The 12,482-nt window shown below is 40.3% G+C and overlaps 1 protein-coding gene and 1 long non-coding RNA gene across 2 annotated transcripts in view; one reads left to right on the top strand and one right to left on the bottom strand.

Moving 5' to 3' along the window:
* Positions 1-9,815, bottom strand: part of LOC147656102 (uncharacterized) — a 32,566-nt gene extending 22,751 nt beyond the window's left edge. The window contains exon 1 of the long non-coding RNA XR_015295055.1: positions 9,685-9,815. This is a non-coding gene — a long non-coding RNA (uncharacterized LOC147656102). The remainder of the gene's footprint in view (positions 1-9,684) is intronic.
* Positions 9,322-12,482, top strand: part of E75 (ecdysone-induced protein 75) — a 148,580-nt gene continuing 145,419 nt past the window's right edge. The window contains exon 1 of the mRNA XM_086917024.1: positions 9,322-11,282. Coding sequence (XP_086773150.1) covers positions 11,090-11,282 — 193 coding nt within the window. The 5' untranslated portion in view covers positions 9,322-11,089. The remainder of the gene's footprint in view (positions 11,283-12,482) is intronic.

Consider the following 12,482-nt stretch of genomic DNA (forward strand, 5'->3'; position numbering starts at 1 on the left):
AAAACGTTGTGATATCACAGGGATGCATTCGCGTCTGTAGATATGATATCTGAATCAAGGGGACCGTCCTCTAATCGACCGTGCTATGTCTCAATGTTAACACAAAATTATCACAGGTGATAGGAGCCGGCTTACAAACGTCGTCTGTGAGTCTTGATAATTTCTTGATAATTTAACCGCGATGCGTGCTTCTTCTATTTGCTCCCCTACTCCTCCTATTTCTACTCCTTGCTAAAAAAATCTCGAGGATAAATCTCCCTGCAATTATCCTCCTCTTACATTCCTCATTCCTCGTTGTATCGTTCCAGCTGATTTTATTTCGTTGAAATTCTTAGAATTATTAACGAGCGATAATGTTAAATCTTCTTTGACACGAGATTTCTAATTTTTCGCAATTGCAAATAATAATCTCCCGATTGAATCGTGTTCGAGGAACGAATTCGTTGAACCGAGATAAATCCGTACAAAGAAGAAGAAGAAGAAGAAGAAAAAGAAGGAACATAACAGTTTCAATTTTGTTTTGTTGTAAAATCTACAAGGAGGGAATTATATCGGCTCGTCATTAAATTGAGCGTGGAAAACGAATGCTCGTTACGATATACGCTTGTGAAAATATCGCGAAAGGCGTATATACAACAAAGTTGAAAAATTAACTTAATATCGATCACGGTTAAAAAATAAAATCGTTCCACAAACGATTAAAAAGTTTCGAATAATTCTCTTCTTATACTGGAATTTGGACTGTGCATTATTTTTTATGAACACCGTATTAGAATTCAAGAGTTCGCCAAGCCTGGAAGTTAGAAAGTTTATCGCATAAATGAAATTTTTCGACGCGAAGACAAACAAAAAGAGAGATAAAAAAGGTGAAAAACATTTTGCAGCCTATTACATATCATGGTGGATGATCACGTTCCTGTGAAAGTGTTTCGAGAATTATGCAAATGATTAATTTTCACGCGAGGCCAAAGTTCTTTTCATATGCGACTCGAGCGAATTACGACTTTCTTGCCTCGAACAGTGAAAGCGGTCGGGATTAATTCTTTCTGTGGCACGCGAGTAACTCGGCGAAGTCACGAAATGCAGAAATTAACGCTTATTACTTTGGGAAAGGTCATGGTGGCCAGTTAAACTCTGCCCTAAACTTTGAAATTTCTCGATATCGATGATACCATGCTTCTTCCACTCTTTTGTTCCATTATTTCTTTGTTCCCGTTACTCTTTCTTATTCTTTTCCTTTCTTCTTTTTTAATTAAGATTCGCTAATGAAAGTTTGCATTCGATAAGATTCGTACACTTTGAAGCAAGAAAAACGTAATTCGACGCGATAATTTTTTGCCCCCGATTTATATTTTTCAAATAAAATGCAATCGCTCGGAATAAAATGTAAGATTAAACGGTACAAATTTTAAGCAGCAAAACAAGTCGAGCAGTGAATTATCGTTAATCAGATTTAACGATAAATTTTTAATAAAGAGGAACGTTAGAATAAATTGTTGATTTCATGAATAAGTGAACGTGCTTTTAATCGAGATCGAAAGTACGGTGAAAGTAAGTGACATTGAACTCTACATAACATTGCGAATATTTAGCAGTCAAGCAACTCTTTTCTTCGCGAGCACGATAATGAATACGATAATAATTGGATTATGAAGCTTGGCAAAGAAAGTCACGGCTATGAGATAAATAACGAAACAAAATAATTACCGAAATTTACAATGCAAATATAACAACAATTCTCTTCCAATTAACAATTAACAATTCGCCTTAAACCAACGAAAAATCCAATTTATCGATACACGATTGATCAGTAATCGTAAATCAAAAGAAAAAAAACGAACTTGGTGACGATTCATCGATTCAATCGTGTTTGCTCGAACGAGGAGAGCAGCCGGCCGGATGGAAATTGGGTCCAGGAAGCGTTGCAAAATCCCGATTGGAGCGGCGATACGCGTATGCAAATGTCGTCTAGAAAGGAGGCTAGCGTGGCGAGGGTAGATCAGGTCGGTGGCTCGCGAGGAGAGACCGTGAACAAAGACCGGTTCTCGTATGAAGGTCACTGGTTCAATGGCGCCCATATACACGCCGGGGCGTTCGCTCTCCCGAAGGCCGTTTCACTTTCGTCGAACGCGGCCAAAAACCGTTTTCTTCTTTGGGCACACAGGCCTGGCCCCTTTCTCCTTCCCTTTTCACCGCCTCGATCCACCGCCGATCCACTTGCACTTTCGACCACCGGGTTCAAGGCCACCGCGGTTCGAGAGGATTCACCACTTCGCTTCGAAGCGAGGGAATCATTGTGCGGATATATGGGTCACTCGTGGCTAATCGGGTTAATCGGTTCAAGGAGGTTGAAAAGGTTATAACGTACGAGTGACGTGGAATCGTTGTGGTCTGATCGATGAATCGTTTCTTCCCTTTTTTTCCAATTCGATAAGAAGGTTTGGAAAAAGGTTTGGTTCGCTCGTTTCGTTGTTAATCATCCTTTAGTTAGAAGGGCTTTCTATTTCCCAAACGGGTTTGATAAAAATTTCTTCGTTCGATTTGATTCAAAATCGGCGAATTCTCTCTCGATTTAAAATTGGAACGGTTTTCGAATGAAAAAAAGAAGAAACCGGTCGTTCGAATGGTCCGCGATTTCACCTCGGGTATGGGAGGCGATAGCCTGGTGGAAAGTTGCGGGCCAGTGTTCTCCTCGCCGCGGAACAGTTTCGCTTTCTTAAACGACTCTCACGCTCGCTCTCGACGGGCCTCTTCCCTCGTTTTCAGGACCCCCGTTGGGTCGCGATCCGGTTTCTAAAACTCTCGCCACTCGTCGTGCCTCGCTTTCGTTCGCGTCCCGATCGCGGAGAACGAAAGTGGAGAACGGTTTGGGTCAGCCAGGTCGACGAACCTCGAGGAATTCCCTCGCGTGACGCCATCGAATCCGAACTCATTTTCTCTTTCCTCGCCGATACGGTGAAAGCAACGCGTAATTCGTTGATCGACGAGCCTGCTTCCACTCGTGGAAGGATGCTGAACGGTATTAAAATCAGTTTCGATTTTTTTGAATCGGATCGAGATTATATCGGATGGAAATATCGGTGGACATTTTTCCTTGGGCTTTTCCCCGATGATTTATGACGTTTACGTTTTCATCATTCGTGCTTTTCGAATCATTTATCATTTATTGAAATGAGAAAAACGTTCTTCTCGATAACAATAATATAATTCCAAGATAAATTTGATTTGTATTTGGGTATATGCAAGAGATTTTTAATAAAACGAATTCAGTCAATTGAAATCTATTTAGACACTTAAGCCCTTCATCCGCAATGGATTAATTCATTCTAATTTGTCTCGTAATGGCTCGTCGACGCCAAGAAGGCGACAATTATTGACTCTATTTTAGACTTTACACTCGATTAAAATTGTGAATAATGTCATACATCGATTGTCTATTTTAACGAATCAACAACTGGATCAAACTGGATTAATTTGAAAAAAAAAAAAAAAAAAAGAAACGAAATTAATAATCCAGACACCTAGGAAGATAGTGCAGCCAGGGAACAAGCTATGTGACGAGGTATGGGCTGGCTCTTCAAGGCATTCTGACCGAGTGAATCTAGTATGCGCGGTATCGGGTAGCCGAACACTATATCGACAACAAGACCACGAACAAGGAAGGCTTTCTCCGTTGACCTTGAGGCCTGGCTAAAGCCCCGAAGCGACGTGAACTTGAACCAGTCTCGTGTTCTTTCCTTACGTCCATACCCCCGGTCACCATTCCTTCGCTTGGATGTAAAACAATGCAAATCCCTTTCGATTCAACACACTGATATTTTCGACGATCCAATATATTTAACAGTGTTACATGTAAAACGCAGATCAGACAATTGCAACCATTCGTCGAATCGAAAATTGCAATAACATCGAAATTATCCACATCAGATCGAAATAATGGGTCTAAAGCTACCGAATCGAAATTGTGATCGTTTATACTGGACCTGGTCCAAATCGAAATCGTCTGCCTCTAAAGCTATCGAATCGAAATTGCGATCGTTCGAGATCTAACGCTACCTCTACTCGAAATTGTCTATATCCGATCTAAAAAACTATCGAATCGAAAGTGAAAATTGCAGCTATGTTAAGTCGAACAACTCCACTGCTACGATTCTAATTGCGATCGAATTATTTGGAATAACAGAATGAAACGGTATCACAATTCCTTCGATATAAGATCAATGATGATCGTTAGAGGATCGTTGTGCGTAACTTTTCAGGAGAATTACGCAACGTTAATGCGCCTTCTTCCAAAAGGAATCGATCGAGGCAACCAATTGTGTAATCCGACCTCCATTTCAGGGATATCGGTCCCAGCTTGTCCTGGAATCTACAGGATTTATGCTCACGTGAATCCGTTTAAGGTCGAGTTTTTCAAAAGAAACCTCGTAATAATAATAATAATAATAATTTATCTAGCATGGAATTATAGAACGATTGTAAAACGATATAGAATAAATAATGTAGAAAGTACACCTTTGGCGCGAAGGTGAAAGTATGATTTTAACGATTTTAACGTACTTACGAAACTTAATTTCGTTTTATTCGGAATGTAGGGAATGTAGAGTTGTATGGGCAATTTTAACGAAACAGTGTAAAAGGGAAATATTCTTGGAAATATGCAAGATGGTTTTCCTTTTTAAATAGAAAATTGGATATCGCGCAGTTATTAAAAATAGTGAAGAAACGCGTCGAAGAGACAAACATACTCTATCAGCAGAAAGTGAACGGACATGCAGAGATATTCTCTAAATAGATTGAACATCTGAGGACCTCCTTCGAGGGTAAACCGACCTTGCTGTCCCACCCAACTGTTCCTGACCCAGACGCTTTGTTTCGCTTTAATTATAGGACCATTTTTTCCCTCCTCTTCTCCCCTGTTTTCTCCTTTCCCTCTCCTTTTCTCATCATCGTTCCACGATGCTTAAAAAAAAAAAAAAAAAAAATAAAGAATTTTTCTAATTTTTATCCCTCCATTTATTATCCATCCTTTTAACAACCATCCCCTCCTAAAATCACTGCACGAACATATCTAATCATTTACTATCCCTGTAGAACATATCTAATCCTACAGAAAATCCGACTCTTCTTCACAATCTATCCACGCATCTAAACTAAATCTCCTATTCAAAAATAAAAGCGAAGCAACAAATATCTATTTTCGAATATATTCAAAATGGCTGGCCTTTCATTTTCCCTTCCAAGACCTCACCGTCTATTTCACTTTCGTCAAATCACCTCCCCTCCTCTCCGCTCTTTCTTTATCATTATCCATCATTTCCTCTCCTCTCCTCTCCTCTCACCCAATCGTCTCTTCTCCCACTCGAGAACAATATCTCCAACGTCGTCGTCGTCGTCGTCGTCGTTGTCGTCTCTATCTCGTCGCGTCGATCTCTCTCGGTTCCCTAGCTCGCCCCCCACTCCCTTCCCTCCTTCACTATTCTAACTCATGCGTGCTATAACGCGTCTTGTCCCTAACCTAATCCAACGAGAGTCGTGCTGAGCCGCACCACGGAGCCAGCCGCGCACTACATTCAGACCGGTTTGATGATTCAGGTTCATCTAGATCTAAACAACTACGACCTCGGACACGTAATACGTTGGTCGCGGGTCTCGCGGCCGGCCACCACACGGAGATTACCCCCTGCGTGTGAGAAGGAAGGGGGGGAGGGCCACCGAACGCATTATGCGTGCTCTGCAAACTCTTGTTGCTCGTGGAAGGCTCGTGGAATAGAAGGCCGCTGCTCGTGAATAGAATTTCGGGTGGCGTGATTCTGGATGGAATTCAATTTTTATGAATGATGAAAAAAAAAAAAGAAAAAAAAAGAAATGTGTTTTCAGAATTAAGTTTTAGAGAGCCAAACGATTTCTAATAATCAGGTGTTGATAGATAAAAATTGAGATTCGAATAATAAATTTGAGATAATCGAGATAATTCGTTGAACTCTTTCGAAAGAAAAATTCGTTCGAGTCGAGAATTTATTTAGAAGAAGTGCGAGAGGAAAGTTTGGGAGAGATTGTAATACATTTTAAGATAAGGGACCCTCATCTGTCTGGATGATTATGTGAGCCGACAGATAAAGATATATACACACACATTTTTCTTTTTTTTGTTAAGGGTGGTTTCATTTGGCGAGCGAATCGTTAAAAATTCGCGCACAATTAAAAGCTTACCTTTGAAAAAGTCGAGTGCGTAGTTTGAGCCTGGCTGGATCGATTTGCGAAGTGTTAAAGGGATTCTTTTGAAAATTTCTTCAAAGATATATCCGATTCATTTATTTTATCAAAGGGAAGAATAATCGTTATATATCCGCGAAATAATCATTACGATCGCTTCATTTTATTGCCGACAATATTCACTGGTAATCTACTTATGCCATCGGAAATTAAATTGATCGATATTCAGAAAGTTATCTTAACTCGTTCTTATCGGGTCAGTTACAGAACGCTGACTTTTATTGCGGAGTCGGGGAACGGAGAAAAAAATTTAATTACGACAATCAAAAGTGTATTGAACGATGTTTGAGCTATTATATCGAGATAGATTTCAAATTTTATTAGTTATTAAACGAGAATTTTTAAACGATCAATAAGATTTACGATAATTCTATTCATCATACGAATAAAAAAAAAAAAAAAATCCCAACTACAAATTCCATTCCTCTTTAAGTATACGATGACAGACAAAAGAATTAAGATTACAAAGAACACAAACGAATACAATTAATCGTTCGAAGCTATTCTCTCCGACGTATTTAACCAGGAGAAAAATTCGACGTGAGCCATACAAGCAATACGGGGGACAAAGGCTGTAAACCCGTATCCCTTAGTCCCGTATATTATTCTATTAAGACCGAAAATTCGGTGTTCCAGGACATTCAGGGGCACTGGTACGGAGTGCAGGAACGAGTGTCAGCCTGGAATCCTCGACAAGGGAGACCTTGACCTTCGCTAGTCGACCTACAACGCCCGCTTCTAAGGGGATCCTTGAACGAAATACAGAAGGGTTTAATGTCTACGCCATTATACTTATTATAATCCATTCTTCCGCGTCTCGACACGACCGGGAGGGGGATTCGTCTCAGCGATCGGTCTGTTTCTCTCGACGAACCAGATGAACGTGCTCCGCAATCGTCTAGCCTCGAATATAATTCTTTATAACGGATACACGTTCTTACAAAACTCTTTGCGATTATATAATAATAATATATCGATATTTAAATCGAAATATTATCTCTCTAAATTATAAACAACAAAATTTAGGAAAATATGAAACTGATTTGAAATTAATCATGTCATCGTTGTTAATTTTTTTTTTTACAATGAACGAAGCATCAAAGAGTATTATTATTTAACCAAAATTTCTTAGAAACAGTCTTCCTAAATTATTGATATTCGCTTCCTTTGAGAATAAGGTTACTATGAAAACGGAAAATGCACAGTTGCATTTTTCGAAAGTAGAATTATCTCTATCTAGGGACTATGGATGAAGGAAGGTTTGGATCAAAGGAGTCGATGAGTGTCTACGAATATAGCATACGAGGGCTCGATATATACGACCGTTGAAGAGCAGCCACATTGATCCGGGAGTACTCACGGCTAGGTACGCCATTGCATCGAGATAGATGGATGGTTATAGCGAGTGCGTCGAAGCGGGATGCGGGGGCTGATCGATAAAAGCGGCAGTCGGGTTCACGAGCCTCATTCAAGGACAAGGCCATATGATAGCGGCCGCGCAACCGCGGCCGCGCACTCAACCACCCCTGCCTATCGGCTGGTCGTTTACGTCAGGCTTGTCGCTACACTGTGCATAGCCCCGTTCATACTCTGCTCGAATGATATCAGAAATTAGCAGAGGATTACGTAAAATTTCCCTATTAGATTGTACGAGAAAAACTCGTTTGTCAACGATGATCATTTCAAAAATTCAACAATCTAAAGTAGAATCATATAATTTATATGCGTGTATAATTGTGGAATGAGAAGTGTATAATTTTTTAAATATTTTAAATATAACTCATACTAATTTTTATATAAATTTCGTGATGTAGCAATATATGCAATTATATACTGCGTGTCCCAACCAAGTTGGAATAATTGTCCACTCCTGTCTCTCTTGGTTGCATGCACCAATCACGCACACGCGTCTAGGTTAAGCATGGGTAGCACGACTAGCTTCTCTCTCTGTCTGCCCTTTTGCAACCCCTGCTATCCTATTAGCGCAAGTCCGTTTGCATTTATTGTAGGCGGTATATGTATCCTACGCATTTCAATATCCGTCCTACAGCGAAAAAAACTGTCTTCAGGCTAGTATACAACTATGAAAATTAGAGGAACCCCTGTTTCAAAAGATATATGCTCGCGTTTTATTTGACGCACTTGTCGTGTTGGACATCTGTGTTTCGTATAAATGCAGCCCTTCGCGTAGTTCGCGCGCTATGAATGCGCACGCGCCGCGTGTCGTTCCAGTGAACACACGCGCGCGAAAGAAATTCAAGAGGGTAGGTGTGATGGAAGGTTTGGCTTCTCATCTGCTTCCGGTTGCGAGACTGTGTACAGGACATGTATTTCGTTGTCTTCGTCTAATCAGATCGTGGAAATAAAAGCAGAGAAAGAGAGAACGTGGTACGAGATATAGAAGATAGAGAGGAGTAAAGATAGAGATTGGAAATAATGATGAAAAAAATTAATTTAATAGAAGCTAAAACGGGAGAAACAAAGAAAACAAAGATATTTGTAAAGAGAGAAGAGATGAGCGAGACAACGTTATCAGAAAAGGGACAAGAATTAAAAGTAAAGAAAGAAAGGGCAATAGACGAAATCGAGAAAGAGAAAAAATAGGGAACAAGTGTGTGTAAAAGAAAGACAGAAAACGGCGCGGTAGTGTGTGCGCACCGGGAGATCGTGTTACGTGGCATAGTGTGGGGTCGTATCGCGAAGCAGTCGCTTTATATACATGCGCTGTCAGTGCACGCGGATAGCGCGCTGGAACGTCGAACGCTATAGGTCGAACCATGCTCGTTCGCCACAGGCTATAGGCTATCCATAGGGGCGCGATAGAGAACGAAATAGGGAGTGAGAAGAAGCGAGAAACGAAGAGAGACAGAGAACAGAACGAAGACGAACGTACGCACGGAAGAAGACAGAGAGAGATAGACAGAGGGCAAGAATGAAACAGATATAATACCGAGAGAGAGATATCGGGAGCGAGGGAGATATCTAGATAGAGGAAGAGAGAGAAACGAGAGCGCTTATGCACCGCTGAATCCATCGCGGCCGGCCGCACTCTCACTTTCGCCGGCGCCGATGACGGTTCTCGTCGTCGTCGGCTCATTGCCGTCTGCGCTCCAACCACCGACTTTTTTTTTCCGTTTGACCGTGAGTGTGACACATTACGCACTGATCCACGTGCTTTTCATCAAGGAAGTGTCTCGATAGAATCGAACAGAAAAAGTGTGGAGCATAGAGGGCGCGCTTTCGCAATGATCTCCCATGTTTGTCTCGACCACGTGATCGATCATATCGACTAACGATCGAAGTGAGAGAAACGACGCTAACCTGTCGCGCGAGACAAACACAAAGTGCGTAATCGAAGCTAGTCTGGTTGTCGCGAGACTCAACGGAGTCACGTTGCTTTTGATTTACCTCGTGACGAAACTCGAGCAGGGGTTGACGCTCTTGGAGGCCTTCGTGACGATAAACCGCGGTCAACCGTGGAGGTGGATCTCGGTCGCTGTCTTCGTCTCGATCGTATGTTAAGGGTGACAGAGGAAAACCGAGAGTGCTCCAAGAGAGGGGGAGAGTAATTCTAGTACGAAAGCGGGAGCGAGAAAGCAGAAGGGAGGAGGACGCTGCGTGGGTGGTGGGAGAGAGGGAAAGGTCGGTAGTGGCTCGCGAGGGACTACTCGTATTCCGAGGACTGTTGTTTTCGGCGAACTGCTAAGAAACACTCGTCCACGCGGACCTGCCTTACGTGTATTCTCCCTTTACGCATTCTTTTATCGTGCGATAATAACGCTTTGTGAAGATTGAAAATTTTCTATCAGTGATATTTCGATGTTTCGAACGCGATCAAAATTGTGTTTTACATGTGTTATTAAAAATTGTGAAACGTTAATTGTGTGACATCTTTCGATTTCTGAGGTTATGAATGGAAATATTTCGATCAACTTTTGGAATTAATGGTTTATTATTTTTTTTCTCAAATTAATTATTAGAACTATAATTTAAATATGCTTATCTATCGAAAAACTATTCATTTTTCGTATTCTTATTTCGAGAATTGAAATATTACGTCATAGTATTCTTTCATAGTGTTCATTCGAGTTCTCTAACGAACTGGAATCGATACGGACTATGTATCGATATTTCTAACAGACGATCGCTCGAAGGATCGACACGTGTGTGGATTCATGGACGAGAAATATTCCGTCTAATATTTGAAAGTGGACAGTGATTCGAATTTTTTCGTGACATCGAGACAGTTCGCGTTTTTCCTCGATCGAATATTTACTCGTCGGTGATTGCAATTTCTCGATGGGACGCGATTACATGTCGTTAACGTCGAAATCGAACTCGTGGCGCGCGTAAAGTGAGTGATTAGTTCGGAGTATCGCCGCGAGGGCTTCCATTGCAGGTGTCACGCCGCCGCAAGACATTGACCGTGACATTCGAGAGACATCCGCGCGGAGATACAGTGAAACAGCGACAAAACCGAGTGAGTCAAGCATCGTTGGTGACTGAAGTAAATATTGTGCTCTCGTTCGTGTCTGAATCTACGCCGAAATTGAGTGTCGTTTCGGTGACTCGTCCACGAGTGGCTATTAATGTGCTCGCGTGTTTCGTGAATGAAGCCGATCGTAACGGTCTTTCGCGAGAGATTTTCAAGTGTAATCCAGTGACCCGCGGCCGCGGGTGAAACGCATTAAACGTGGCTCACACAGGAAGGGACAGAACCGCCGAAATCCAGGCGGAAGTAAGGAGTGCGATCAGGGTGCTTCATGGCTGGTGCCCCAGGCCGCCCCAGGGGCACCGTGGTGACACGGTTTTGATGTCACCACAGTCTCAAATGCGAGGAAATCATAGAAACGGAGGACCAACGCAACAACCACCGCCAGCAACCGTTGTAGTCAGTTCAACGTCCAGTATGAGACCACCGCCACCGCCTCCGCCCCCCCGAGCCAGAGCGTCCAACGAGGGTAAGGGCCACCACGAGGAGCCTACTAGTTCTATTCCTGATCTCGGTGAGTTTTAATATATTTTTTTTCTTCGAACGATATAACGTTAGATAATTTCGTTATAATAGTAAATAATACGAAGAATCTAAGATTTTTAATTTTATTTCGAAATGTTATCTTCTCCGATCGACGACAAAAATTGAGATATTTAAAACGTAAGATAAATTTTCGAATGTACAATTATTATAAATGTTATTTAAAATTTTGAAATTCTTTTTAATTACATGTATTTCAATTTGAAATATATGAGGTTAATATATCGTATGTTTCAACTTCGTCTAAATACAACTCGATCAATATTAGGTTAGGTTTTAAGGATTTATTTCGTTTTTAATAAGAATACCTAAGAATAACGATTAAATTTGGATTTTGAGCTTTTCTCCGTTATCGTTTAAATACGCAGAAATGAATAATTTCGATTGATACTCGTAATCTGGTTTTTTAAATATCGTAGCGTCTTTTACAATAATGATTGCAAAAAATTGATAAAATTGATATTTAGGGGATAGATTATGATAATGATAATGTTCTTTCTTATTAGACGTTCGAGTATTCGTAATATATATATTTTTTAAATTGTAAATGAAATAATTTCGTCAGATCGATGATTTACTTTTAATAATCGAACTGATTGATCCATAAGGGAAAATTCTAGATTATCTAGATCTTAATCAATGTTAAATCTTGAACTTTAAGTCGCATTATACGTATTTTTATTGGTTATCTTTTCAACTTTTTCATTTTAAAATTAAAACTTTCACAGAATATATAGAAGGAAGATTATTATGAGAAAAATCGAAAATTATCTAACCTAAATATTTTAATTCAATTCGTTATAAATATTATCATGCAAATCGAATATCGTCACGATTAATTTTATCCATTCAATCTCTGAATAACGTTCAATGAATTTACCACGCCATAGAAGTTAAAACAACCGATCTAAAGATAACAGTTAATGTATCACGTACTCGAATAAAACAACCCAATATTTAGAAACTCCGTAGTTATCATAATCACATAGTGTACAGTAACAAAGGATCATTTGCATAAACGTTTCCCAACAAGATTACGATTAGTTAGAAAAATTTCCATTACCTTGCTCAACTCGGATCTCTACATCAAATACTTCATATTTCATCCAAATATATTCAATACAAAAAAATATATGATACATCTTTTCATCGCTATATTTATTAACCGTTA

The sequence above is a fragment of the Apis florea genome, unplaced genomic scaffold (genome assembly GCF_048593485.1).
Source record: "Apis florea isolate Af1SG1 unplaced genomic scaffold, ASM4859348v1 contig_3811_pilon, whole genome shotgun sequence".
NCBI lineage: Eukaryota > Metazoa > Arthropoda > Insecta > Hymenoptera > Apidae > Apis > Apis florea.